The sequence below is a fragment of the Drosophila willistoni genome, chromosome 3R, assembly GCF_018902025.1.
Source record: "Drosophila willistoni isolate 14030-0811.24 chromosome 3R, UCI_dwil_1.1, whole genome shotgun sequence".
In the NCBI taxonomy this organism is placed as follows: domain Eukaryota; kingdom Metazoa; phylum Arthropoda; class Insecta; order Diptera; family Drosophilidae; genus Drosophila; species Drosophila willistoni.
Window position 1 is genome coordinate 18,044,381 of NC_061086.1, and position 27,412 is coordinate 18,071,792.

The following is a 27,412-nucleotide window of genomic DNA, read 5'->3' on the forward strand; positions in this document are numbered from 1 at the left end:
TCAATAAAATCACAGAAAAAAGAAGAGGAAGCTTTCCGAAAGAAGACTTAAGTTCATATACATAGGTACATATATTGTTTATAGGGAGATAGAGCAGACATTTATTGATTAAAGATGGTTTTTCCAAGGATATTGTGAGCCAGCAACAAATTTAAAGGTTTCGTATGTTTCTAAAAAAAGGATTCTATTGTAAGGAATGTAAGTGAAGGTGTTTTTTTTTTTATCGATTTCTATCATTAGCAATGCCCATTGTTTCCTTTCATCATATCCTCCTCATCCTCTGCGGATGTCTCATCTACACTCAAATGAGTGCGAATAAAGTCGTGATAGTATGAAATAGAAGCATGAGCATCTAAAAAATTGTTTAATTAATAAAAGACATTACAAAAAAGAGTAAATTAAATGTCATACCTGGATATCCTTTGGCACAAGGTAAGCCCCAATTGACCAGAGCCACCAGTTTGCCATTGTGGACCAATGGGCCACCAGAATCGCCATGACAGGCTCCCCTGCCCTTGTCATTGAAGGTGCAAACATGTCCAATATCAACTCGACTGCTATTATCATGGGCAGCACGACACTGTTCGAAGGGCACATAAGTCACCTCCAAGCTCTGAAGGCGAGAGGGCACTTCACCGCCCAACGATAGAGTGCCCCAACCGGTAAGCAATAGCTTGGAACCCGGTACCAAAGGCTCGTGATCCAACTCGACCTTTTGTGTGGCATTGTCAAAAACAATTGAATCATTCAGATGCATCAAAGCAATGTCATTACGGAATTTTCTGGGCGCATAATTGCAATGCTCTACAATCTTGTCGGGATAGTAAAATTTCGAACTATTCTGATTTAGAATTTGGCTTCCGGTTAAAACACGAAAATCACTGGCTTTTCTGCCTCGTGTGCAATGAGCGGCAGTGACAATCCAACGCTCATCGATAATCGCTCCACCACACGAATGTTGGCCGCTTTTTGTGCCTTGCAGGGAGATTTGATAGGGTGCCACACCCATAGCGGCTTCTTCGCCGCCCACAATACGATTATTTGTATATTGTGGTGGATATAGAACCGGCAAATCCATTTCCGCCAAGGATAACGTTAGAATGCAAAGCAATGACAAAAGCAACATCATGATTATAATTTCTACAACTGAAACATGGATTGCCTTTGAAATGGTTTTTATAGGGAACTTTTTGTTCTGAATTTGTACGCCAATCACGTTCTTACTCAATATCCAGCTGAGTGCTTGCATATTCATCAGGTTCTTTTAAATTTTTTAGGTCAAACAAGTACACTTAAAAAAGTAATATGATTTCAATGTAGGAACGTAGTTTGCCATAAAGTTTTTTAAGATTTAGTTAGACCAATATACTTTACAATTAGAAACAAGTAAAATTTGTTTATTGAGATTTAATAGATAAATTAGAAAGAGATAAAGGAAACATATGGCTTTCTTTAGCTAACCAGTTGGAGGAGAAAGAGAATAAGTCTTTGGTCTGCTGACTAAAAACTATTTTTTTATGTACCTATACCACAAAAACAAACAGGAAACTAAAAACTAAAATCCATCTATAACAGAGAACTTATCAAACTCACTGTTTGCCTGTTGACGGGCAACGTAAAACGACCAATCTTTGGAATACAACAAAAATCAAAAAAAATAATAGATATTTTACCTTACTCGAAATCTTTTCATTTTAATTTTTAAGTTTGACCATTTTTGTATGTCTAATCAATCGGGCTAGCACATCTTGAGTTCTATCTCATACTTTTACTTTTGCTTCCGATGTCTTCCACAAATTATTTGTAGTATGACTTATCATTTGTTTGTTGACTGTTTTTAGACCCTTTACTGGGATTCAGTGATGATTCAGTTGAACTATTTATCAACTACCACTTCATAACTAATCAATCACACTTTTCCATGACAGTCTAATCTAAGCAAATTCAAGTGTTCGCGGGGGGATCTTTGAGAAGGAATAAACCCAACATAACCACTCAAAATTTGCTGGGAATTGACGAATCGAAATGAGGTCCTAAAAACAAACAAGGCGATAAAAGTTTGCTTAAAATTTTTTTTGTTTTTGTTCATAAATATTTTACAACTAGTCAGAAATAGGTGTATGATAAAATTTATAGTCTAATTTGATCGACTTGCAACCGCCTTTATATGGCAATTGATATATATATCGATAGATATACATTTTTTTTTGTTCAATATGGCTTTTGAACCCCATGGGGTGATGAGGTATGTATTTGGCTTAACAGGCTGTTCCCTGATCCGTCATCATTTCCTTGATCCAATCTCCGTAATATGCAACACTGGCAAAAACATCTGGATAGCCAATGGCACAGGCTTCGCCCCAGTTGACCACACCGACCAGAGTGCCGGATTCATCGACAAGAGGACCACCGGAATCACCATGACAAGATCCTTCACCCTCTTGGGTGAAAGTGCAGATATGTCCCTCGCTCAGCCAGTTGGCATTGCGCACTGTTGACTCACATCTGGAGTGGGTGATGGAGGAAAGTTCGATTTTCTGCAATTGAGTGGCGTAACGACCCCAGGTCTTTGTGCTGCCCCATCCTGTGAGGGTAAGTTTATCGCCTGCACTCGGGAGACTGCCCTTGCTGGCCAATTTGATGGGCTGGGTCACTGAATCGAAGACGATGGGCTTGGCTGTGTGAATCAGGGCAATATCATTGTGATAGGCTGGTTTATCGTGGCCGCAATGTATTTTAGCGGCATCCACCAGATACTCAGCTCCTGGCTTGGTGTAGTCATTGCTGCCAGTCACAATTTTCAGATACTGTATTGGCCACTCCATACAATGCGCAGCAGTTAGGATCCAATGATCAGCAATGATGCTGCCACCGCAGACATGTTCGCCAAAGGTACTCATGATGGACACTTGATATGGAGCAAAGGCCACTGGGGCATCCACTCCACCGATGATTCTCGTCTCAGGCTTGACAGTTCCCAAATGATGTTGCAATTGCTGGCGCCGTTGAATTTTACCAACTCCTCGACCCTCACACTGGGTTAATATACCAGCACTAAACAGAATACTAATTAAAATAAGAGAATTCATTTTGTCTATCCTCTTTGAACTTTTCTCTAATGAATACGTTGTGTTTACTTTGCTTTCCAAATTTAATTTGCTTATTTTTCGTCACTCAAACTGCCTTTTATAAAGGCTGTGCAAATTTTTTTGCCTTATCATGTCATGAATTTCTTTGAATACGGTTAAGATAAGGGCCACCACAATTCGGGGGAAGCTTTTGATAGTGACACCACAATTAACCAGAACACGTAGTGGTAGTAGCTAGCTGATAACTAACGATAGACAGAGCCCAAACACACGCCAGGGGCGAGAATTACTCATACGTAATGTGGGAGAACTTTGAACGGTAGTCTCCCAGTTAAAGATCTGCAGACTTTTGATAATGGTAATTGGTAATTCCGCCCATGCCAATGGAACTTTACTCAGTGTACTCAATTTAATTCGAAATAATGAAATATTGATTTCGTTTTCTTAAAAAACCAAAGAAGTTTGTATGCTCTTACAACGTAAAATGAAAATCTTAAATACTTAACTTTCATATCGTTCAATTACCTAACAAATCAATATCGAAAGCTTTTATAATTCCCTTACTTTAGGGTGCTTTAATTTATTGCATAAAAAAGATAACCTACACTTTTTAGAGCAAATAAATCATCTAAACATTTGATGTTACTCAATTTTACTTAGAGTATTTCGTAAAAACCAAAAAATAAAGAACAACTTTCATTTTAACTAATCTGACTCGGTTACAAAAAACTCAGAGATATCATCGTCCAGACGTCTGGGTTAATAATATTGATCAATATATTGACCCGTTTAATCCAAGTCTATCATAAAATAAGGGAATTTTAAAAAGTTATTGGAACCATTAATTAATTGCAAGCAGTCGGACACAGTCTTGTCCAGTGGCGGATCTAAGTCTTCATTTTGTGAAAGGAAGTGGGTCATTTTAAAAGGGAAATCGGTCTTGCAAAACGAAATTTTATCAGTTCTTAAAAGGTCCAATATAGTTTTTAGGAGAAGAACTATCCGTCAATTCCCATCTCAAGGATCCCCCAATGTTGGGTAAGACAACAGACGCCAAGTGTACATAATTGTGATTTAAGAATGTATTGAATATTGTTGGTAAATTATGTTTAAAAAAAAGCTGATCTTTTACCTAAGGCGCCAACATACCTCGCATCGGCCCTGGTCGATTGTCCAGACACTGATACGACGTTTTAAACAAAATATTTGTCCCTATCCCAAATTATTAGTCTAATTTTTCGGTTGAAAGAAGTGGAACTAACTAAGGCTTATCTATTAATTATTATGTTTTGATTGAATTCAAAACTATTTACTCGTACCTTTACGATAGTAATGATGAAAGAGAGAAATAGAAAGAGTGAAATGAGATGGATGAGGTCTTCTTTATCGATTTATTGCTTACTTAATATTACAACCATTGATGGTGGCCTGAATCCAATCGTAGAAGTACGGAATGTTAGCAAATACATCAGGAAAACCATACCCACAAGGAACACCCCAGTTACCCAGACCCACCAATCTGCCCTTGCTATCGACTATAGGATTTCCAGCATCACCATGGCAGGAGCCAGCTCCAACTCTGGCAACAGCGCAAATATGTCCAATAGCTAGATCTTGAGTGCCACCAAAAGTTGCATTACAACTCTCTCTAGGCACATAGGTCATTTCCAATTGCTGCAGCTCCCATTCCATATCGCCACCAATGGTCGTGGTACCCCAACCAGTTACCGTTAACTTCTCACCAGCCACCAGCTCTTCCAATCCGGCAAGGGTGATATTCTGTGTCACATCGTCATAGGCAATCAGTGTTTTTAGTTTTATCAAGGCAATGTCATTGTGGTAAAGAGGTTGATCGAAATGACAATGAGTAACAATATCTTCCACATCATAGATCCAGCCTGCTCCACCCCAATCGTTGTAGGTGGTGGTAACCACCATAATATTGCTCTTACGTAGACCACCCAGACAACTGGCAGCCGTTACTACCCATTGATCGGCGATGATCGCACCGCTGCAGAAGTGATTTCTGCAAACAAAATTATATATATTTTTTTGATAACATGAAGAGGACTGAACAATTTTTTAATTACTTCAAAATGATTTGAAGAAAGCTATAAATGCAAACAGAAAAATCGTTCATATGTCTACGATTGTTTAGTTTTAAAAAACTACACAAAATTCTATAGCTAGTTTGGAAAATGGTGGGTTTTTATATAAATATAAATTGATAACTTTTCAATGGTAAATTATTGGAACACTAAATGTGTGTGATATGATCAGAAACAAAACTTATTAAACGTCAGATTATAAAAAATTAAATTCTAGTGCTATACATTTTTGAGATTTTATTTAGCGATGATTATCCTGTTATCATCATATTATATAATATTTTCACATCCACCACAAATTAAGATCAAAAATAATGATACTAAAACGATTTGATTTTCGAAACAAAACTGCACTGGTAAAGTAGAATATTAGGTAAGACTCTTCAGCTTTGGATCGTTTGTTCGATATTGAATATACATCAACATTAAAAATCTGACATATAGTAAAAAACTTAAATTTTTTTTGTAAAAAAAATAAGCTCTAAAAGCTATAAATTAAAGCCGTCGATTCTGTAAATACTTCAGCTCTAGATAAATTCACCTGATCACATTAATAATTTTGATTAATTCTTTTGTAAAATTGCAATCTTTAAACAATTTTTATGTTAATCACAAAATTCTTAAAAACTCAATTGATTTGTCTTTCTAATTACCCGTAGTTGTTCTGCAAAGAGACTTGATATGGTGCAGTGGCAACATCAGCGGTTTCTCCACCCACTATTCTAGAACTGAATCGAGAAGCGGTGGCAGATGCAGGCAAGGCGCGTTTTCGAAGTGTTGCCTGGGTTAAGGATACCGACAAGAGGATAAGAAATCCAAGTAAACGGACTATTCCGATTTGGCAAGACATTATGCACGGCAAGTTGAAAGTGGACTGATTTGTGGGTGAGTCAAGTATCCAGAAACTAAACTGATATATACGATATAACAGTGGATACGATATACGATAAATGGCGAGGGCTATAAATATATCATTATAATGACCATAGACTTTGCTAGGGCCATATCAATCACAATGAAAAACCATGAAGTGCTGGTCTCATAAATCCCAAAATTTTTATATATTTATTAAATCAGCACTGCAAATCGAACAATTGATAATGTTAACCAATGTCTGGGCATGACTAGGCACTGCCGCAGCCATTGATTGTGGTGCGAATCCAATCATTATAGAAGGCAGCTCGAGCATAGACATCCTGAGAAAGAAAACAAAATGATTATGCCTTATGATTTCTATTTGTTTGATAGGATAGTTACCGGTCTTCCATAGCCACAGGGAACACCCCAATTGCCAAAGCCAACAACGCGGTTCTGCTCATCGATCAACGGTCCGCCAGCATCTCCATGACAAGCTCCGGTGCCAGCATTTAGTTTGACACAAACATGACCATAATCCACGTCCTCGGTATCACCTAAATCCGATCGACATTGTTCTACTGGCAAGTAGGTGCCTTCGGCTTGCTGCAAGTAACGCTCATAGGATCCAGTAGCTGACGAACTACCCCAGCCAGCGAATTTCAGCTTATCACCCTCTTGCAGCTCATCGATATCAGCCAGAGTAGCATTTGCGATATAATCATCAAACTCGAATTCTCCATAGATATGGATCAGAGCAATGTCATTGTGATAGAGCGGATTATCGAAATTACAATGGACATGAATGGCATCCGCATTGTAGTAGACGGCAGTGTAATCCCACCAGTCGACAGTGCCGACCACAACCAGAACATTTCGTGGTCTCAAACCGGAAACACAGCTGGCGGCAGTGATAACCCAATTCTCACTAATTATGACTCCGGAACAAAAGTGAAATGAATAGATATTCTGTAGGGTCACAATCCATGGCCATTCTCCCAAAGCAGCTGTTGTTCCACCGACCACACGACCCTGTGGCCCTTTGCTGGCCGTCATCTCATCCTCAGTGGGTCTCCGTTTATTGAGGGCCGCCAAACCGGGCAATTGCTCATCGCCACGCATGCGCAAGGCATCAGTTGGGATGAGGAAGACTAACCCAATGGTCAGCAGAATTGTCGATCTGCACAAAGTTCTCATTGTTTCGATACTGATTACTCTTTGGTTGACCAACTTAAAATTACAGTTCTTAGTTGGCCCGTTATCAATCTTGCTTGTTTGGTCGGTTGGCTGGTTGGTCAAGCTGGATAACAGAGGCTACTAATATTTTATGGGGGCATGACGATAAGTACTCGCATTTCATTTGGTCGAGGCATTCATTTCGCCTTGCGGACACAGGCATTGTGAGCTGGTCAGCCAGTTGGAACCGTGCATTTATAGGCAACTGAGATTTCTTAATGGCTAGGTGCCCAGTCACCTTGTTTTGGATAAGTTTATAGTGCGACCCTCCAATAAAGCGACAAAATGCCGCATATTAGTTTGGTTTTATCCTGAAACTCATAAAGATAGCGTAAGGCATATAAAGATTGAGAGTGAGTGACCAGGAAAAGTACCGTGCGATAGCCATTGGGCAAAGCCCATGGGAATGTGATATAAACGGTTTATATGGAATGCATATAAAAACGCCAAGTTGGGCCATTTAAATTTCCATTGCTGGTCATTAATTCGTCGGTGTCTGTCCGTCGGTCGTCTTGTCGCCTGTCGCCTGTCCTCTATCATGCCTCGCCGTGGCTTTATTTGGTGTCTAATTGCATTGTCTTTGGTGCTGGGCACTTCCATTGACGTCACACGGGCCAAGCGAGTGAATCGTAAACTGTTCGACAATCGCATTGTGGGTGGCCAAGAAGCGGAGGAAGGGGCAGCTCCATATCAGGTTTCGATACAAACAGCTTGGAGAACACATTTCTGCGGTGGGGTAATTTTATCTGATCGTTGGATTCTCACTGCCGGTCATTGTGCTAAGGATTTCAATATCGCTGACGTACGAGTGGCCGTGGGAACCAATGATCGTCTGAGTCCTGGCCAATTGCTATTTCCGGATGAAATACGTGTCCATTGTATGTACGATGTGCCAGCTATATATAATAATGACATCGGTTTAATACATTTAAATGAGTCGATCATATTCAATGAGCGAACACAAATTGTGGAGTTAAGCCATCAAGAGCCGCCAGTAGGCGCCACAGTTACCCTGACTGGATGGGGAGCTCCGGAACTCAATTGGCCGACTATGGAACGATTGCAGACCATAAATTTGACTATTATCGATCATGAAGAGTGTCGCGAAGCTTGGGATTACCATGACGGCATTGATATTGGCCATTTGTGCACACTGACACGCGATGGCGAAGGCGCCTGCTCGGGCGACTCAGGTGGACCTTTAATGTGGGAGGGCAAATTAGTGGGTCTGGTCAACTGGGGTCGCCCTTGTGGTGTGGGCATGCCAGATATGTAAGTTACATACTTATACATATGCCTGTTTTTCAATTAAGATGCATTTTTAACTAAAATTTATTCATATTTCAGGTACGCAAATACAATTTACTATCGAGATTGGATTAGACGGACATTGAAAAACTGCAAGAATCGTGTGAATTAAGAGAGAAAAGGATTTAAATAGGTTTAAATTTTCATATAATCCAAAACTGTTTGTAAATAAATTCTTATAAAATCAAGATAATAATTTCCGATAAGAATTCAGTTACTCAGCACAACGAAAACTTTGCACTGGTCATTACTTGGCTTTTTATTAGGGCAATTAAGTTTTTTTTACGATTCTATTTTGAAATAGATGTTCAAATTAGCCAAAAACATAAAACATTAAAAAAGACTAGGGCTGATATATCATAACTTTTGATCGTTTTTGATTTGTTCAACTCAAAATGTGAAATAAGAAAAAGTATGGGATATATGTATCTACCTCTATATATCTTTCTTTGTGTATCTTAGTTGCAAGAACTTCTTTTCTTTTTGTAGCTTTAATTTATCTTATACTTTTCCTTTTAATATCAGTTGAATGGCAATGAAAAGAAACAAAAAAAAGGGCAAAAATACTTGAAAAATGGCTGAAAAACAAGAACAAAATCTTCTCTAAAACGTCTAAAATAATAGTGCGAAATGATTAGTTGATTAGGGGCGAACTTTATTCAATTCCAAACTAATTTTTCTAGTGCCTTAAAAAGTAATATTATCTTTTATTATGAGCTGTGTCAATCTTTCAAATGGAAATTTGATTTAAAAACTACCTTTTGTCAGACAAAATAATAATTTTATGATTTTATTTACATTATATGCAAATTTGGGTAATGTAATAATGTTTCAATTTAATTTTAGAGACATTTGAAGTATTGAAACTAATCAAATCAAAGAAGCTGCTGCTTCTTTTAGATTAGTAAACCAAATTGCGAGTGTCAATTTGCAATCGGATAAATCTGCTAAGTAGGTTATCATTAGGCCTCCTTATATTTATTTAACTTTCTTCAAATAATCAAGATAAGAACTACATAAATTAGATCTAGGTTTGGATCTTTTTGAAATCTTTCTAATAAACTAGATCAATTTTAGAAGAAGATTATTTCTTAGGCAGTATATTTAGGCATTTTAAGTTGAGTAGGTTATCTTTTCCATTTGAAGATAAAGAAAAGCATATCTCAAAGTGTAGATATAATAGAAGCGTAACGACTGAAGCTAGTTCCGCTTTCATCCAATATCTTATATTTTAGATATAAAATTAAATCAGAAAAAAGAACAGAAGTTACATTAAAAATAGCAACTAAGATCTTGATTAGTTTCTAGCTCGCATTTAGACTGCTTCAGGGAGATATGAAAAGAGACACATTATCATAATATTGTAAAATTTCTGGTCTTACCAAAGTATTTCTTGAGTTTCTGTCATATCCAAAAATCATTTTGATTTAATTTCCTAAATTGCATCATCAATTTTTTGGACGTTTTGTCATTGTGCTGCCCTGGAATCCATTATATTGATGTATGTAGAAATGTTTTTCTATCGGACTCCGCTGGCGTCTTGGTCTCCGGTCATATCCATTGGTGTTTTCCGGGTAATTGACTGTCACAAAATCGTAATCAGAGCACGTCTATATCAGTTTATGATTTAGATATCAACTTGACGGACTGCGATGTTTCGGATTTACGATATTCACTTACGATATTGCAATGATTTTTTTATGTATAAAAGGAAAATCACGATATCTAGATACATTTAATATCGAAAGTACGTGTATGTTGTCAGAATGCTGTCGCGCTCATTGACGGCAACTTGCTGCCTATTTCTCCTGTTGGTCAACTGCCAGCCAGGAGTCTCGAAACGCCTAGGACCTGAGCTCAGTCCAGAAAAGAAGGAAAAATTTGCTGGTTCATTGGGTTCTTCATCGAGTCGCGTCATTGGTGGCACAGATGCCGTGGATGGTGAGGCTCCATATCAAGTCTCGCTACAGGGTACTCTGTACAATGATCATATGTGCGGTGGGGCAATCATCAATAAGGATTGGGTCCTAACGGCCGCCCATTGCGTGTATGGCTACAATCCACCCTATCTGCAAGTGGCCACGGGATCTACTCGTTGGGCTCAACCAGACGCCAGGTATCAAGTGAAGGAATATTATGTGCACTGCAATTACAATTTTCCCAATTATCACAATGATATTGCATTGATCCATCTGAACGAGTCGATTGTGTGGAATGAGTACACACAGCCGGCACCCTTGCCCACGGAACCGCTCGTCGATGGTGCAGAATTGGTACTCACCGGCTGGGGTTCAACGGAGCTGTGGGGTGACACCCCCGATGTGCTCCAACGGGCCAACCTCAAATACGTTGAGTACAATAGATGTCAGGAAATAATGGGTGGCGATGACAACAATGGGATTTGCCACATATGTACACTAACAGATGAGGGCAAGGGCGCTTGCCATGGAGATTCTGGTGGACCGCTCACATGGCAGGGCATCTTGGTGGGCCTGGTCAACTGGGGTTATCCCTGTGCGATTGGCTATCCAGATACCTTTGCCTCTGTATATTTCAATAGGGATTGGATTTCCCGTGTTACATCGGGAACTTGCGATTCCACCTGCCATTGCTATGCCAGCAATTATCCCTCCCTATGATGACAAATAAATGGTAATGCGATAAGTATTTAATCTCTGAATATTGGTTTTTTTTTATTGTACCCAGAACTAGAATAATTAGTTTACAGCTCTTGTGGCTTACGTGGAACATTTGCTATTGCCACTGATGACATTGCGTATCCAATCCAAGTAGTAATAGACACTGGCCTGCACATCGGGCAAACCTTGTCCGCAAGGACGACCCCAATTAACCAAACCAACCAGACAGCCATTACTCACTAGAGGACCACCAGAGTCACCATGGCAGGCACCTTCGCCGGCCTTCGAAAATGTACAAATGTGGCCTACGCCCATGTTGCTGGTCTGGTTAAAGATTTCCTTGCACTCGTCCAAAGGCACAAAGCCCAAGGACAACTCTTGCAGATCCTCCTTGGAACTACCGTAAGCAACTTCAGCACCCCAGCCTGTAAGTAGGATATCGTCGCCTTCACGCACTGGCCCTCTGGGCAAATCAATGGGTTGCGTAAGCTCATTGAAGGTTATATTTTCGGTGAGCTTAATCAGGGCGATATCGTTATGCATATAGGGTAGATCGTACATGCAATGGAGATGTATTTCAGAGGTATAGTAGACAGCTCCCGGCTCAGCATAGCGATTTGTTCCTGTCACCACATTGATCAGAGCTGGCACATAGTTAGCCACACAATGGCCTGCTGTAATTACCCACTGCTCATTTAGAATGGCTCCGCCACAGTTGTGGGCGCCCACAATCGGCTGGAGTGAGACTTGATAGGGAGCCGAACCTATTGCTGCATCTTGGCCGCCCATGATACGGTTTGAAGGCGCTTCATAAGCTTGAAGGGGACCCAGGATTCGTTTGCCCTGGGAGAGGTGAAGGATCGCCAGTAGATAAATGTAAAGAAATTTCATCTTTCTCAGCTAAAATGTGACTTTCGTGAATGGTCACTGACTAATGACTGAATGATAATCATTTTTAATTGAACAAAAGTTTATTGAAAATATCGACTATGGTTAAATGATAAGGTAAACTTTATCAGAAGCAGTTTATAATATCATTCGATAGCCAATCGATCCTACCTCTCGGTGGTGTGATAACCGCCACATTTTACATTTCCGCTGATAACACTACGTATCCAATCTCTGTAAAAATAGACACTGGCATGCGCATCCTAAAGCAGAAAAAAAGGATATGCATATCAGTCGATTATCGAATTAAAAGAATTTCTAAGCACTTACCGGAACGCCGGTACCACAAGGCCAACCCCAGTTGACTAAACCCACTAGCTGATTTTTGCTGATCAAGGGTCCACCCGAATCACCGTGACACGCTCCTTCGCCTTCCTTGGAGAATGTACAAACATGACCCACATCGCAATCCTCTGGATTACTCAAAAGCTCCTGGCACTTGTCATGTGGTACATAATTTAGATAGAGAACTTGAAGATCGATGGGAGAACTGCCCCACAAAACAGTAGAGCCCCATCCAGTTAGGATAACTTCAGCTCCCGGCAACATGGGTTCAGTGGGTAATGCAATTGGCTGAGTACGTTCATTCCATTCAATTGGCTCCGTCAAAACCAGCAGAGCAATGTCATTGTGATACAGTGGCACATCGTATCTGCAATGTACATGTATAGACTGGACAAAATGCCTGGCTCCGGGGCGATTGTATTGATTGGTACCGGTTACAACCACCATGAATTCAGGACTAGCACCATCGACACAATGCCCGGCCGTGAGTACATATTTCTCGCCAATGATGGCACCACCACAGGAATGTGCTCCATTCAGGCCCTGCAGTGATATCTGATATGGGGCAAATCCTTCCTCGGCCACTTGACCACCAACGATACGCTGATCCTTGCTGAAATGGCCAATGGTTGAGTTCTTAATACGTATGGCCAGGCTACAGGAGCTGCAGGCCAATAGCAGCAGTAGCAGAAGCAGCTGGGAAGTCATTTTGTTTCAACACTTGTTTAGCTAATGAACGAATGGTTTTGCCCAAATGGATATTGGATGTCCAGTAATGGGGCTTTTATTGCAGTCAGATAAAAATCCAGTTTATTGGCAAATTTTATGCGATAGCCATGGTCAAATTTCCCCATAAATTTGACCAGGCATGTTCAATTAACGATATCAATCGAGGTACGGAAAATCCATTAGCCAGTCTTTCTTTGGATATCAGACATGTTATTACGTTGTGGCAAAATCGGAATTTCAACTATTATCCTGATATTGGTGTCATTCGCATCATATTCGCATAGTGCAAGATCGGATAATCTTCAGTTCATAGTTGGTGGCCAGAATGCTGATGAGGGCGACGCTCCCTATCAGATCTCATTGCAGACATTGCTGGGACGGCATCTGTGTGGCGGGGCCATCATATCGGATCGTTGGCTACTCACAGCTGGACATTGTGTGAGTGGTTATCCTGCAGATCGTCTTCAAGTGGTCACTGGAACATTGCAATATGCGATACCAGGAGCTATCTACTATCCCGAGTCCATTTACTTGCACTGCAACTACGACACGCCCAAGTATCACAATGATATAGCTCTGCTGCGAGTGAATCAGAGCATTGTCTTTGATGCTCATACCCAGCCAGTCAACTTACCCATTGGTCCATGGGCCGCGTCAGGAGCACAACTCCTTTTCACAGGATGGGGCACACAATCAATTTCGGGTAGCACTCCAGCCCGATTACAACGTGTCCAGCAACAATATATCACCAGCCAGACATGCAAGTCTCTTCTATCCGACTACGAAGATGTCGAGCTGGGTCCTTGCCATGTCTGTGCATATCGACAATTAAATATTGGCGCCTGTCACGGTGACTCCGGAGGACCTCTTGTCCACGAGGGCATCCTGGTGGGCATACTCAACTTCTTTGTACCCTGTGCCCAGGGCGTGCCAGATGTATTCATGAATATCATGTTCTACAGAGATTGGATAAGGCGAGTTATAAGTGGCAATGCAAAATGTACCCAAGTCCATGAACAAATTATTGGTTAAATAAAAATTCGAAAATACTCAAATTGCATAGTTTAAGTTGAAACTAATTGCATACTATAAAAATTTAACTACTTCCATAAACTGATTGGACATATCAGAGAAATTCACTATGGGTCAGATATTTTATTGGCCTTACTCATTTCTAATAGTAGAAGAAGAATTTATGGTTACTGCTAATAATCAATCAATTGATGTTTACTTTAAGAGTTAATCGGATAATTTTATCCAATTTTAATATGACAATTTAACGATAGAGTAATTCCAGTTGGATAAAATATGACAGATTTGACTGATTTAAAAGTAATCATAATTGTAATTATTTAATCTGCGATCAACCAGAGGGTTGAGGTAAGTTCAGTCTTGATTTTTAAGTTAAAGGTACACTTATAAACTATATAAAATTTTGTCACATGTTTATCTTATATAGTCTATTGAATAGTAGCAAAAAATGTTGACATAACTATATATTATAGAATATTTGCTTCTTTTATTACGTTGGTACACATTAGTTCAATTAGCTGTCTATAAGCCAGTGTCAATAGAGAATGAAACACCTGTTTTGCCATTTGATACAATCAAATAAAACTGCTTTAATAATATTTGATGTTTGTTTTAAACAATTACCCTTTGATTTGAGTAGGTAAATTGTTTGTTTTACTTGTTATGATATTTGTATGCTATAAGCACAATTAGGGAACTGGAAGATCATAGAAGTTTGGATTCCGTCGCACCAATTATCCATCAATCATTGGCACTGAATAACTTGAATTCATGACAATCCAATAAATTGGTTAAAACAAAAACAACTTTGGCCATTGGCCAAAATAATTGATTGTAGATAAGCTGAGTCACAATTTCTTGTTATTTTTATTTGAGGCATTGACATGGGTGGATCTCCGTCTTCTTTGGCCACACGTGTCGATGCTCTAATTAGAATTAGGTAGACATCCAATGAGCAGTTCCCATTCGATCAGACAAGATCTCTTAGTCATATTCTCAGTGGTTGCTGTCAAAAAGACGAAATACTATTCAAAAGACGTCTCGTCTCTCATATATGTATGGGGGCATGGAAATTCTGAAATACTTTTTGAATTTCGATGAATTTCCTCGCTCAGCATTTATTCAGCTATTCGCTCATACAGTGTGCGTTTTTGTGTGTGTTTATATATGTATATAGATGGTATCTTGGCATTTTCGAAAAAGTTTTTCAGTTGCTGCATTGACTTGGACGTGTGCGGATCTTCTTCGTTCGTTCGTTTGCATTTTGTGTGGAATACGCGTCGTATACGCATTATTTGCTACATATACATGTAGACGCGTGTGTCATACATACATATATGTGTATTAGTATTGCAAAATATTACAAATTTTCGCAATCATTAAAATAAAGAAAATTTTGCGATAATAAAAGTTAATATGCTAAAGTATGTGAGAAAGAAAATGTGACCTAATAAAGGCAATTGCGCCATAGAAAATCCACAAAATATTAAAGATACTAAGCAAAGAAATTGTGATGAATAATACAGGCCAAATCTTGCCATGAGTGTCTCCTTATATATGAAAAAATATATATATATAAACACACATACTACAGTCAAGTGTATATTCTGTGCAAACATATGGACAAGAAAACTGAAAATATTTCATGTGTCTAAATTGAATTTGGCTTTTATTCTTCGTTCGTGCTCTTGTCCCTTGTACCGAATTATGAGATATTCTTCTCTTGTTATTTTTCGTTTTCGGTTTTTGTTGGTTTTGAAAAATTGCGTACAAAGCGTACAAATATTTTTAGTATAAGTGACTGAAAAATTATGGTCCTGATTGGCCCCATAAGATAACGCGTGTTGAAAAGCCTGTATTGCTGGAGTGTCTGCCATTAATTGAATCACATGTGAGAACGTAAAATGAATTGGCTGCTGAAGTCCTCATCGCCAGGCGCCAGATGTTTGCATCATGGGCGATCTTTATTTAGAACTACAACATATTTTGACGATGCAAACTCTCAAGCACCTGAGACACATATTTAAGGCCAAATTACACAATTTTAAATTGAATTACTTATTTAAGTTCGAATAACGATTACATCGTAAAGAACTTTTAGTTATGCAGCGATTTAAAAATAGGAATAGTTTTGGTTTTTTATAATCAAGGACAGAAAACAATGAATCGAAAGAGATTGATTAAAAGTTGCACAAAGTGATTTATTGGGAGTATTAATTGATTTGTGCAACAATTCTCTAGGATGATTATTCAGAACTACCAAGTATAGTGAGAATATCCATAAATATGTTAACAACGTCCAGATAAAGATTTAAAGCAGCAAAAATATATTCTTCTGGACTTATTGAATACTTGTGCTTTCCACCCATCATTAGTTGAGTATCATAGATCAAATAAGCAGAGAACAGCAATGCACTAAATGAGGCATAAATCAATGTGGATAATTTGGTATTTGCAAATATAGCCACAATTCCAAAGATTGTCAATATAACTAAGCAGCAGAGGAGTATGCCGCCCGATGCAGTGAAATCATATTTAGTTTGCAAGGCAAACAGTGTTAGTGCCAGGCAAAGAATTGCAGTTATGCCCACTGCCAACAGAATCTCGTTTGGCCCATATCGACAGGCAGATACCCCCATAATGAATGATTGCGCCATCGTATATACGCTTAAGAATATGAAATTAGTTGGTGTCTCACGACGCAAATTTTCACAACATATCAAAGCCAGCATGGTAATCAGCATTATTATCAAGGCAAACCAGAAGATCCAGAAATTTTGTTGCACATACAGTTTGACATCATCATTGAACACAAACAGTGAAACAACTCCAAAGGTAGCCACCAATTGTCCCAACAAAATAAGATACACTTTGCGTATGAAACCACGTCGAATGCTCTCATCGTCGAAGGACAAATTCTTGGGCTGATTGCTCGAATTGTTCTCTATATCACCGCCGTAAGATCTATAATCGGTTGATCCCAAAGCCGATAATGGGATGCAATTATTATTACGTCCATTAGCTCCTCCGCCATATTCTGTCGGCTGACTATTTAAATCCATGGCGAATTATATTCAAATTTTTTTAATAGACGACTAAAGTAAAGAAATTTACTGTACAACTTGCTCTAACTAAAATCAAATCAAATTTAACAACTAAAAGCTGGCGAGAAAGTCAAAGTATGTTATGTTTTCAGCTTTTAGGAAAGGATAACTTACATAAATTTATAAATTCTCCAAAGCAATCGACAATGTTGGCATAATTAGTAATTTGCTGTCTTCTTTCGATTCTGGCACTGAAAAACGAAAGCCGTTTAGATAACAGGCACTATGTGGAAAATAACATATATATATGCATTTCTTTACTCGACTCAAAATATCAATTGGACTAACAATCCAATCGAAAAGGCAAAGAGATCTTCTTTGATTCGATTGGCAAGTGATCACACTCACGAGTACAAAGTTGTCTCGAAAGATTTATATTGTATCACACGTAATTACCTCAATGATATAAAATAATTAGTATTTTTAAAGAACTTTACTTACCTAATATGACCACAATTACTATAAAAATCCAATATTGACATAAAAATCCTTATTATGTAATCAAAATACATTAATATTAGAGGCTTTCTATAATTGGATTAGAGTATGTAGCCAACTAAAAGACAAATTGCTTTATCGGATGTTACCAAAATGAACCATTAAAAAAACATTTTCTAAGTCCTAACGCCAAATACCGGCAACCAGAACTCGCTATGCAGCGCAAAAAACTAAAGTGTGATCTTTTAGGTTCAACTTGTTTTATAGTCACAGCACCTGCTAAGACAGGGAGAATGAATTAGAATGATACTCTCTTTTTCTGACTATCACTCTCTTACCTAGTCGCTGAGCGTAACTGCTTTCACTCACTGTGTCTCTTTCTCTCTCGCTTAGAGTGAAAAGTAGTACAAGTCTTTTACACTCTTTAAAATAATAATACTGTTTATTGCCATTTGTATGATACTAACAATGGGTATATCTTAGTTGAATTATTAAATCAATGTCATCAATACTAAATTTTCAAAATTATAATAAATGAGGGAAAAGTTGTAGAAAAGCCATTCTTTCTGGGCATTTTACTGATCTTTTTTCAACTTAAAGAACTCATAAATGTTTTAAGTAAACATCTATATCTGCACAAACCGTTTATATCTAGATTTGGTTTGAATATGTTTTATGGTCATCTGTTCTACAAAAAAATATTGGTGATCATTATTCTAAAATGCATAATAGTTCTGTTTGAGAAACAACAAAACATTTGAAAGTTGCATGATTTAAAAAAGTTCATTAAAAACTCCAAAAATGAGGGACTAGAATCAGACATCTATTCAATTTTATTAAAAGTATTTTTTGACTATGAAGGCTAAAATAGCCTTCGCCAGTTGTAATATTTTCCTTTACTTGATAATTTGGTTGAAGGTGCTCCTGTCGTTATTTCTGTTTTTCCTGACGATGAAGTCATAGATGTTAGTCCAGTGGTTTCCAATGAGTGATATGAATATGGTTGTGCTCCTGCAAAAAGTCCTATTATGCACAACAGAACTAAGTACGCCTTCATTATAAAATAATTTAATTATAATGACTGCCTTTTTAAGAACGATTTCCGCTTTTATAGCAATTTTTAGCAAAAACTGACACAATTGCCACCAAGTTTGTGCAAAAATCATAACACAAAACACTTGTGCACGCGGATTATTTGTATTTAAATAACCTCGTATCTTTTCATCTTATCCAATCTATTTATAATCTTAGGATACACTCTGTCTAGCAACACAGTTCATTTATTTGTGTATTTGCCTTACTTTTTTATATTTAACTCCATTCTAAATATTGTTTTATGTTTGTAAAAGAGAACATCACAAAATCCATGGGGAACAGAAGAGAAGAGAATGGTTAAAAGTGAGCTAAAAACTCTTTAATTTTGAAAGAAGAAATATTGTTATTTGAGCCTGTAAGTTATATAATATAAGATTTAAAACGTTTTAAGCTAAATCAATTCTGTTTGATTGAAAAGGCATTTGGTATACAAAATACTTTGAATAAGGGCAGTATAATCAATAAAAAGTTTGCTTTGAAAATCCCAATTTCTAATAGAATGTATATATATTTTGAGCTTTAAGACCGCAAGGACCAACACCGCATAACGGTATTGATGGTCTGCAGGGATCATTATTGTATCCTCCGCATGGTGGTGGCGGTGCGGCAGTTGATGTTGTCCATGTTGCTCCAGTGGTTGTTGTTTCAGCTTCTGCTGATGTTGTTGTCTCTGTGACTGATACCGTGTCTCCAATTACACTGGCAACTAGTCCAGCCAAACTCAAAATCAGTAATGTTGCCTTCATCTTGAACTCTTGCATCTATTCTGATTATTTCTTCCAAAACTTCATAATTTTATACAAGTTGCTCAAAATTTTCGCATATTGACACAAATGTATGTTAGATGTTCTTATTTTGCCAAACATTAATTTGAGTAGGAAATCATGAAACAAAAACCCACTTGTGCAATTATTTGAATTCATAAAGCAAAACTTTCCATTAAACTTAAGTTTACAAAGAAGTATTGACAAGCTAAATTAAGTAAAGACACACCTCAAAGATATCTAATTAAATAACATTAAAAATCAGTTCGTGTAGGCTTTAAAAAAAGGTTTACAGGATTTTAGGATGTTTAACATATTTAGTTTCGGCTTTTTCGTAAGTCTAACAAGCTTTGAGCAGTGTCGAATCGTTTGATTTACTTCTTTACTTTTGTCTCCTTAATAGTCATTCAGTATTCATCTTAATAGTAATCAGTCGATTAGCTACAGATATGTATAAAAATCCTGAAATAACCAAGTCAATTACTTTGAACTTGTCCATAGTTAATTGAAAACTAAATTAATATTTTGTGAAGCATGAACAGGTTAAATTTGCTTCCTTTACTCTTATAAGTTCTTCACGCTAAATCTGTCGTTCAGAATAGGTTTTGAGAACAAAGGAAAAGTTTTGAAAATATGGTCAACATAGCGAACAATAATAGAAACATATTTGAGTAAACAGAAAATTGGCAATTGACTTAAGGTAAACGATTCAATACTGAGTTGTTTGGCCGATAACACATCTCAATTCGCAGAACTGATATAGAAGAATGTGTGAAGGAGAGTAGCCGGTATTCTAAATAAGCTTGATCATAAAGCAGTCCCAGATAGGTTTATCATACTAAAAATTCATAAATATTTAATAAGGAGTCCTTTTTTGCCCAACAAAATATTCTAAAGGTGCACTTAGTTGCCCCACTGGAACGAATTACTTGTTAGACACATTTAACATAAAATACTTTGTATTCAGAAAATTATTTGATTTATTGAAATGGTTTGCTACAAATAAGAATTTTTAGTAAAAGAAGTATAATTTTTGGCCACAAGGATTAGCTCCACCGCATGGTGGTTTTGGCAGTACAGGTCCACAGGGGCCGATTATGTTTCCTTCGCATGGAGGTTTTGGCCCGCAAGGACCCACGTTGCCTCCTTCACATGGTGGTGCAGCAGTAGTTGTTGATGTTGTTGTTGTTGTTGTTGTGGGTCCTGATGTTGTTGTTGTCCAACCTGATGTTCCCGAAGTTCCCGTCGTTGACGTTGCTTCAATAATGCCGACAATTAGTCCTGCGAAACACAAAAGAGCGAGAGAAGTCTTCATCTTGAATTCGTATAATTGTAATAATTATTTCTTGCGAGTCACCATACTTTTATACTAATCGCGAGCAAATTATGCATATTGACACAAATGTATTATTCATTTTCTTTTATTTTGTCTCATGAATTTAAATTTAGAAAAAAATCATGAAAGAAAACATCTGTGCAAATTATTTTATTGTTATACCATTCACCCAGAATTGAAAATTATATTTTGATTTTCTGATTTTTGTTAATTTTACAAACTGGGACTTTAAAATATTTATTGCAGCTAGAGCCCCCTTCCCAGGCAAACCATTTACCCGAGTTATTTGACAGGAGATATACATATACACGAGAAGCCCTTTATATTCGTCTATTCCTTAAATGCATACATAGATCAACTCTTATTACCTAGATTGCTAAGGAAACCAAATTTTGTATTGTTTAGCTTGTCTAACATTTCAGTAATCTAAAACTGAGGTTCACTGGTATGCTGCCAGAATTTTGAAAAAGAGACCAAAAAACCCAGGCTATAGTTTAATCTTTTCCACTACATGAACTAACAGAGACGAGTCGACGGACTTTAAAGTGCTTAGGAGATAGCCTAGACTTCCTGTGAGGTATGGAAAGTTTTCAAATAATTGTTTAATTTTGATGCAGGATAAACCAAAGTCGCCGAGATGAATGGCTTTCTTTTTCGTTCTTTCATTAACACTTTGAGTGTTAACTCAACAAAAGAAAAAAAACGTGTGGTAGGCTCTCTAATTTTACTAGAGAAGGATAATATTTTTAGGCGAACAGCAAACCTTAAGAAATATTTAAAGCTATGCCGTCCATATTTTAAATGACTTGAATCGATGTCTTCTTACCAATCCAACAGTTTCATATATTTCATTGAGGGAAGTCGTACCATATTTTTATCAGTCGGACTGATTTACATTGATACATTTTTATACAAAAATACATTAAATAAACAAAGCAAATTTGATGTTAAGTGTTATTTTTAATTGGAAAACAAATTTCTAATAGAACATGTATAATTTTTGGCCGCAAGGACCCGCACCGCATAAAGGTTTTGGTCGTCCGCAAGGACCTCCTCCGCATGGTGGGCTTTGGCCACAAGGGCCAAGACTGTTTCCTCCACACGGTGGCGCAGCAGTTGTCGTTGAAGTTGTTGCAGATGTTGTCGATGCCGTACCTGATGTTTCCGTTGCTCCGAAAACCCCGGCAACCAGAACTGCAAAGCACAAAAGAGCGAGAGAAGCCTTCATCTTGAATTATAATTATTATAATAAGTACTTTTTTGTAAAAACTTTATGCTTTTATACTAATCGCAAGCACATTATGTATATTGACACAAATATTCTATTACTTTTTCTCAGTTAATCTAACAAAAAAATCTAAATAGAAAAACACCTGTGCAATCATTTCAGTGAACGTTCATTAATTACTTTAGATATTTGTTTAGTTAAGGTTCTTGTATATGACAAGTTTGGAGATTTTCTTGTCCAAAATATAAAACTTTCCATAGATACAAGAATTAAACAAATTCTAAACAGTATCTTTCATTGGCTGATTAACTCTTTCATTATTATTTATACCTTTACAGAGGGTATTATTAAATTAAAAAACCGTCATTACCTTTCATCTTGTTTCTCTTTTGCGGCTTTCAATTATATTAAATGACCCCAGTTTGAAACTTCTTTGCCTAGTTTCTGATTCATAGCTTTACATGGTCTAATGCTTAACAGAAAGAATCGCAATCAAAGCAAATTTAAATGCATTCTAAAAGTCAGACCTTTGACTCTTACACTTTAGGTACTATGCTCACACCTCAGGTTTTTGAATTGGAAGTATCTTAAAAATAAAAAAAGCTGAGTTGATTTACAATTTTATTTTATTTTGTTTTTCCGAATTTTTAGTAAAAGAAGTATAATTTTCTGCCACAAGGATTAGGACCGTTGCAAGGTGGCTTTGGTAGAACAGGTCCACAAGGGCCAACATTATTTCCACAGGGTGGTGAAAATGGGGAAGTTGTAGTTGTTGTTGTGATGGCTGATGCTGTTGTTGATTCTACAACGATTGGTCCCGAACTTGGCGTCGTTAATTGTCCGAAAACACCAGAAAGAACTCCTGCTATGCACAATAGAACGAGGGCAACTTTCATCTTGAATTCTTTTAATTATAATGTTATCTTCTTCTAAAACACCATTCATTTATATACCCACAGGGAAGATTTGCATATTGACACAAATGTGTTAATATTTTGTATAAGATAATCTTCACAAGAACAAAACACAGCAGCTGTGCAATTGTTTTATTCTTCTTTCATTAATCGTGCGAGATTAACTAAATTTATGACTTTAATTGTTAATTTAATGGAAAAATAATGAAAAAGTAAAGAAATAGGAGAAATGAAGAAATATTTAAATTAATCATATTGAATAGGGACACATGAGATACTCTGAACTTAATCTTTGCAAATGTCAGATTTATCTAAGCAAAATCAACACACAAAATGTATTTCCTTATACCCATCGGGAAAGCCAGCATTGACACTGCCATAGCTCAAAACATTTGAACATCAGGTTCAACTTCCAAATATATGTTTTCCTATTCGAACAAAATCAAAGCCAGTCCGATTACATTAGGTGGATTATTTAATTCACAAGGCAAACTAGATGTTTAGCTTTATTTTCGATTAAAAATAAAAATTTCTAATAGAACATGTACAATTTTTGGCCGCAAGGATTACCACCACACAAGGGTTTTGGTCGTCCGCAAGGACCTCCTCCACATGGTGGATTTTGTCCACAAGGGCCAAGGTTGTTTCCTCCACACGGTGGCGCAGCAGTTGTTGTTGTTGTGGTTGTTGTTGTACTTGTTGTTGTAGCAGTTCCCGATGATGATTGCCCAATAACACCAGCAATAAGTCCTGCTAAGCACAAAAGAGCAAGGGAAGCCTTCATCTTGAATTATTGCAATTTTTATGATTACTTCTTGCGAAACTCCATTCTTTTATACTATGCACAAGCAAATTAGACATATTGACACAAATGTATAACTTCTTTTGTTCCATTTTATATAACAAACATTTAATATAAATCGTTAAGCAAGACACTTGTGCAATTAATTTCATAATTTTGATTGTTAACTCTATAAAATTAACTTGGAAACCCAACAGAATCTAATAAAGTGGTACTGTGAATTAGATTCTCCAGACTGACGTAATAGGAGAGACAAGCTATCCCGCTCACTCAAATCAGGAGCATAGAGAGAAGATTAGGTCAGCTCCTAGTTTTTGTGAACAACTGTAATATTTGTATTTAGTTTAGACTGGACAGAAAGATACTGATTATATAATTAAAAGTGTGAAATAAGAAGTCCTCTTTATAAGTCAATATATTTGCTTTGCATTATTTATAAAAGAAGTATAACTTTTTTCCATTAAGGCCACCACAGTTTCCGCCGAAAACGTTTCCTCCACATGGTGGTGGCGATGTGGTAGTTGTTGTTGTTGTTGCTGATGATGATGTTGTTGTCGTCCACGACGATGTCGCTCCAAAAACACCGGCAAGAAGACCCACAAAGCACAAAAGAACGAAAGCAACCTTCATCTTGGTTTATTGTAATTGTATTGATTGATGAGGGAGAAACTCCTCTTATATCCTTTTATACAAAAATCAATCAAGGTTCCCTTATTGACACAAGTGTATTACTTAATTTCTTATTTTGAAAAATCTCGCACGTGTGTCGTTAAAAAGGCGGCTTATTTTAAATTTTACATTACTTCTTTGTGTATTTTAAAGTTTTCTAAGGTAATTAAAAAGCTAGAGCAAATATTTAGTTTATCTATGAAGTAAGTGAACATATATATACATATACATTTTTTTTAAGTATGCGAAAAACATCGCTTTATTTTTTCTATGGTCCTATGATCATATATTTTTGAACCATGATGTAGATATAGCTGATATTTGTCGCACAGAGTTTAGATTAGTAAAAGTTTCAAAATTTAAATAAACGTTGTTTTGTTTTAATTCTTTTCGAATAAATATACTCAGCTGAATTTACATTTTTTTACGCTATTTATAAATTTCTATAATTTTATTTATTAATGAGAAGAAATTATGCAAACTTTAGGTTTTCCGCTTTGTTTAGATCCCGCTGAGTTATTGTTAATTGTTGAAACATTTTTCAATATACGCAAACATTTTCATAGACATATAAATAGAACCATACATATGTATGTACATACATATATCTACATATAAACATTGTCTAAGAAAACTAAGTCTACACGTGAAAATTTCTTTCATGGTACACAATGTGAAAACAGCTGTTTAAAAAAAGTCATAAAAAGTAGCATGAAAATTTTTAAGAAATATAAATAAAATGTATTTAAAAAGCGCACACGCGTAACATTTGAAATGAAAGTTTAGCAAAACGACAAAATAAATATTGAATAGAATTTGTGGAATTTTATATAAAATTTTTAATATCTGTTTTGGTTCACATATCAATGTAAAAACTCTTTGTGAAGTGGCAACACAGGTAAAAGGAATAAATAAAAAAGGAATAAATGCCTCATTTAAAATGTCTAATTAAACTATAATTTATTCGAAGCACAACATACAATAACATAATTTTTTTGTTGCAGTTTTCCCTCTGACTTTTTGTTTATTTAGGGAATTAGTTATATGAAAATTCAACGAGTTTCTCGACCCGGCAAATAAAATTGAAGAATTTATGAAAGCGTCTAATAATCAAGGGGAACTGACTTAGTCATCCTTTGATATGCAAAAATATAAGCTATATACATTTTTTGATTTCATATTTTTATGAAGGCTTTCTGATGCTGTTGCCGCTGTTTGTCTTTCATTTTGTTTTTTTTCTCGTTGTTGTCCGATCCACTGAGTTGGCCTGTCTATTCTGCGTATTTCAAGTGCAAATTGTGTAGAATATGTTGCCAACGGGGCGGATGAGTCATGAGGCGAGGGAACACGGAATGGTTGGAAATGTGCATATGTACTTGAGGCGACCCCGTCAAGCAAATGCAATTGCCAAACAAATGAACCATTGGTAGACACTTTTCATTTGTGGCTAACAATAATAGACAACAAAAACAAAGAATTCTATAATTAAAACTACAACAACCAAATCAGCTGCGTGCAAATATCACAATTTGTGTGTTTGTATGTGTATTTTTATGTATTAATCGATGATGAGGAGAAAAGTGGAGAATGAAAGAGACTAAAACCTGCCAAACAGAGTATGCTTAGACGTCAGCGTCGTCGAGCAATACCAAAAAAAAAAAAAAAGCAACACAACGTGAATCCTATAACTAAATAAATATTGAACGAATTATGTATTGAAGATGCTTGTGCACACCTCTGAGCAATAAAATAGAAGCGCATGATTGTTTCAAAGGTTTTTCAATATTTTTAAGTTTCTATTTAAGCTTTTTTTAACTTGGAATCGTTAAATTAAGATCAAACACAACGCAAATAATCGAAAATTCAAAGAATTATTGTGGCAAGAAATTTTATATTTACAATTTACAAAAATTTTCAATTCTAATAATTATTATAAATAATGCCCCATAAGGTTCATATGTTGATCTTCATTTAAATCGTTTGCAAGTTAGTCAGTAAAGTTTTTCGACCCTGCAAATAAAAGAAAGAATTTGTGCACACCTACTTAAAGGACGTAAAGCGGATTTACGGGTAATATTCTTTTAAAATAATAATTTGTCTAAATTTTGCACCAACAATGCATCTTGCTTGCTGCAATTTCAGTTTAAGAAACCATAATAAAGATTATAAACCCTTTGGAATTCATAGCCTGTTAGGGAACAGGTGTACCTATTTCTAAATCCTCGACTGTAGGAATTCTTGCAAAACAAAATACAAATAATAATAAAGAAATTGAGCGAAAAGCTGCGCGCGTTTCGCTGCATAAAAACTTTGAGCAAGCAGGCGCAGCCAACTCAGTCGAGTTGAAATATTGTCGCGGTCAAAAACATTCTTATTGCAACGACGACAAGACGACTACGGTGACGACAACAAAAACTAAAAGTGGACAGAACATATTGAAACGCGTGAGCGATCAGATTAAAACGGAACGGAATATATGAACGATTTGTGCAAAATATTTGAAAATATTTGAAATTTGTTTATTTCCAATTGTGTTGAGAAAAAAAACAAGGTGCAAGCCCCCACAACTGGCATTGTGTAATTAGTTAGGGGCATCTCAAGTGATTGATTAATCAGTATTATTTAACTGAAACTATTTCCATTTCAAAACATTCAAATAAAAAATCAACAATTACCATGGCTACCAAGAAAGTGAGTTTGAGCAAATCGCAATGGTTAAAGTAATCTAGTTTATGTCATAGCATTCCCTATTCCGTCATATTCAAGTACAAATGTGTAAAAACAAAAAAATATTGGAGGACATATGGTTTTCATTACCTTTGCATTAAAACCA

The 27,412-nt window shown here is 36.7% G+C and overlaps 11 protein-coding genes across 11 annotated transcripts in view; 4 read left to right on the forward strand and 7 right to left on the reverse strand.

The window, feature by feature from the left end:
- Window positions 1–236: 236 nt before the first annotated feature.
- On the reverse strand, window positions 237–1,078 carry LOC6647494 (chymotrypsin-2). Its single transcript, XM_002070670.1, has 2 exons — window positions 412–1,078; window positions 237–352 (listed from the first exon to the last, which is right to left on the reverse strand). The coding sequence occupies exons 1-2, from the start codon at window positions 1,076–1,078 to the stop codon at window positions 237–239; spliced, it is 783 nt and encodes a 260-aa protein (XP_002070706.1).
- Window positions 1,079–2,058: 980 nt separating this feature from the next.
- Window positions 2,059–3,107, reverse strand: LOC6647493 (chymotrypsin-1). The gene has a single exon (XM_002070669.3). It carries the CDS (start codon window positions 3,087–3,089, stop codon window positions 2,259–2,261), a length of 831 nt encoding a protein of 276 aa, XP_002070705.1. The 5' UTR covers window positions 3,090–3,107; the 3' UTR covers window positions 2,059–2,258.
- A 1,345-nt stretch (window positions 3,108–4,452) lies between these two features.
- On the reverse strand, window positions 4,453–6,052 carry LOC6647492 (chymotrypsin-2). Its single transcript, XM_002070668.2, has 2 exons — window positions 5,851–6,052; window positions 4,453–5,115 (listed from the first exon to the last, which is right to left on the reverse strand). Exons 1-2 carry the CDS (start codon window positions 6,045–6,047, stop codon window positions 4,488–4,490), a joined length of 825 nt encoding a protein of 274 aa, XP_002070704.1. The 5' UTR covers window positions 6,048–6,052; the 3' UTR covers window positions 4,453–4,487.
- Window positions 6,053–6,228: 176 nt separating this feature from the next.
- LOC6647491 (chymotrypsin-2) lies at window positions 6,229–7,264 on the reverse strand. The gene is made up of 2 exons (XM_002070667.2): window positions 6,455–7,264; window positions 6,229–6,393 (listed from the first exon to the last, which is right to left on the reverse strand). Exons 1-2 carry the CDS (start codon window positions 7,247–7,249, stop codon window positions 6,322–6,324), a joined length of 867 nt encoding a protein of 288 aa, XP_002070703.1. The 5' UTR covers window positions 7,250–7,264; the 3' UTR covers window positions 6,229–6,321.
- A 493-nt stretch (window positions 7,265–7,757) lies between these two features.
- LOC6647490 (chymotrypsin-1) lies at window positions 7,758–8,784 on the forward strand. The gene is made up of 2 exons (XM_002070666.4): window positions 7,758–8,560; window positions 8,636–8,784. Exons 1-2 carry the CDS (start codon window positions 7,827–7,829, stop codon window positions 8,706–8,708), a joined length of 807 nt encoding a protein of 268 aa, XP_002070702.1. The 5' UTR covers window positions 7,758–7,826; the 3' UTR covers window positions 8,709–8,784.
- Window positions 8,785–10,336: 1,552 nt separating this feature from the next.
- LOC6647489 (chymotrypsin-2) lies at window positions 10,337–11,276 on the forward strand. Its single transcript, XM_002070665.3, has one exon. The coding sequence runs from the start codon at window positions 10,363–10,365 to the stop codon at window positions 11,233–11,235; it is 873 nt and encodes a 290-aa protein (XP_002070701.1). The 5' UTR covers window positions 10,337–10,362; the 3' UTR covers window positions 11,236–11,276.
- LOC6647488 (chymotrypsin-2) lies at window positions 11,264–12,147 on the reverse strand. The gene has a single exon (XM_002070664.4). The coding sequence runs from the start codon at window positions 12,124–12,126 to the stop codon at window positions 11,335–11,337; it is 792 nt and encodes a 263-aa protein (XP_002070700.2). The 5' UTR covers window positions 12,127–12,147; the 3' UTR covers window positions 11,264–11,334.
- A 40-nt stretch (window positions 12,148–12,187) lies between these two features.
- Window positions 12,188–13,176, reverse strand: LOC6647487 (chymotrypsin-2). The gene is made up of 2 exons (XM_002070663.3): window positions 12,454–13,176; window positions 12,188–12,386 (listed from the first exon to the last, which is right to left on the reverse strand). Exons 1-2 carry the CDS (start codon window positions 13,174–13,176, stop codon window positions 12,291–12,293), a joined length of 819 nt encoding a protein of 272 aa, XP_002070699.1. The 3' UTR covers window positions 12,188–12,290.
- LOC6647417 (chymotrypsin-2) lies at window positions 13,130–14,252 on the forward strand. The gene has a single exon (XM_002070662.3). It carries the CDS (start codon window positions 13,405–13,407, stop codon window positions 14,227–14,229), a length of 825 nt encoding a protein of 274 aa, XP_002070698.1. The 5' UTR covers window positions 13,130–13,404; the 3' UTR covers window positions 14,230–14,252.
- Window positions 14,253–16,409: 2,157 nt separating this feature from the next.
- On the reverse strand, window positions 16,410–17,416 carry LOC6647416 (protein lifeguard 1-like). The gene has a single exon (XM_047013485.1). The coding sequence runs from the start codon at window positions 17,289–17,291 to the stop codon at window positions 16,476–16,478; it is 816 nt and encodes a 271-aa protein (XP_046869441.1). The 5' UTR covers window positions 17,292–17,416; the 3' UTR covers window positions 16,410–16,475.
- Window positions 17,417–27,211: 9,795 nt separating this feature from the next.
- The window catches only part of LOC6647415 (filamin-A), a 32,352-nt gene continuing 32,151 nt past the window's right edge, over window positions 27,212–27,412 (forward strand). Inside the window, exon 1 of the mRNA XM_023178423.2 lies at window positions 27,212–27,270. Coding sequence (XP_023034191.1) covers window positions 27,256–27,270 — 15 coding nt within the window. The 5' untranslated portion in view covers window positions 27,212–27,255. The remainder of the gene's footprint in view (window positions 27,271–27,412) is intronic.

Bases quoted from the DNA above. Each gene is read 5' to 3' on its own strand.
- LOC6647494 (XM_002070670.1), bottom strand. From the start codon at position 1,078: ATGGATTTGCCGGTTCTATATCCACCACAATATACAAATAATCGTATT. The intron at 353-411 runs GTATGACATTTA...ACAATTTTTTAG, and splicing joins TTGTGCCAAAGGATATCCAG to ATGCTCATGCTTCTATTTCA.
- LOC6647493 (XM_002070669.3), bottom strand. From the start codon at position 3,089: ATGAATTCTCTTATTTTAATTAGTATTCTGTTTAGTGCTGGTATATTA.
- LOC6647492 (XM_002070668.2), bottom strand. From the start codon at position 6,047: ATGTCTTGCCAAATCGGAATAGTCCGTTTACTTGGATTTCTTATCCTC. The intron at 5,116-5,850 runs GTAATTAGAAAG...TTTTGTTTGCAG, and splicing joins TCTTTGCAGAACAACTACGG to AAATCACTTCTGCAGCGGTG.
- LOC6647491 (XM_002070667.2), bottom strand. From the start codon at position 7,249: ATGAGAACTTTGTGCAGATCGACAATTCTGCTGACCATTGGGTTAGTC. The intron at 6,394-6,454 runs GTAACTATCCTA...TTTCTTTCTCAG, and splicing joins CCTGTGGCTATGGAAGACCG to GATGTCTATGCTCGAGCTGC.
- LOC6647490 (XM_002070666.4), top strand. From the start codon at position 7,827: ATGCCTCGCCGTGGCTTTATTTGGTGTCTAATTGCATTGTCTTTGGTG. The intron at 8,561-8,635 runs GTAAGTTACATA...TTCATATTTCAG, and splicing joins GGTGTGGGCATGCCAGATAT to GTACGCAAATACAATTTACT.
- LOC6647489 (XM_002070665.3), top strand. From the start codon at position 10,363: ATGCTGTCGCGCTCATTGACGGCAACTTGCTGCCTATTTCTCCTGTTG.
- LOC6647488 (XM_002070664.4), bottom strand. From the start codon at position 12,126: ATGAAATTTCTTTACATTTATCTACTGGCGATCCTTCACCTCTCCCAG.
- LOC6647487 (XM_002070663.3), bottom strand. From the start codon at position 13,176: ATGACTTCCCAGCTGCTTCTGCTACTGCTGCTATTGGCCTGCAGCTCC. The intron at 12,387-12,453 runs GTAAGTGCTTAG...TTTCTGCTTTAG, and splicing joins CTTGTGGTACCGGCGTTCCG to GATGCGCATGCCAGTGTCTA.
- LOC6647417 (XM_002070662.3), top strand. From the start codon at position 13,405: ATGTTATTACGTTGTGGCAAAATCGGAATTTCAACTATTATCCTGATA.
- LOC6647416 (XM_047013485.1), bottom strand. From the start codon at position 17,291: ATGGATTTAAATAGTCAGCCGACAGAATATGGCGGAGGAGCTAATGGA.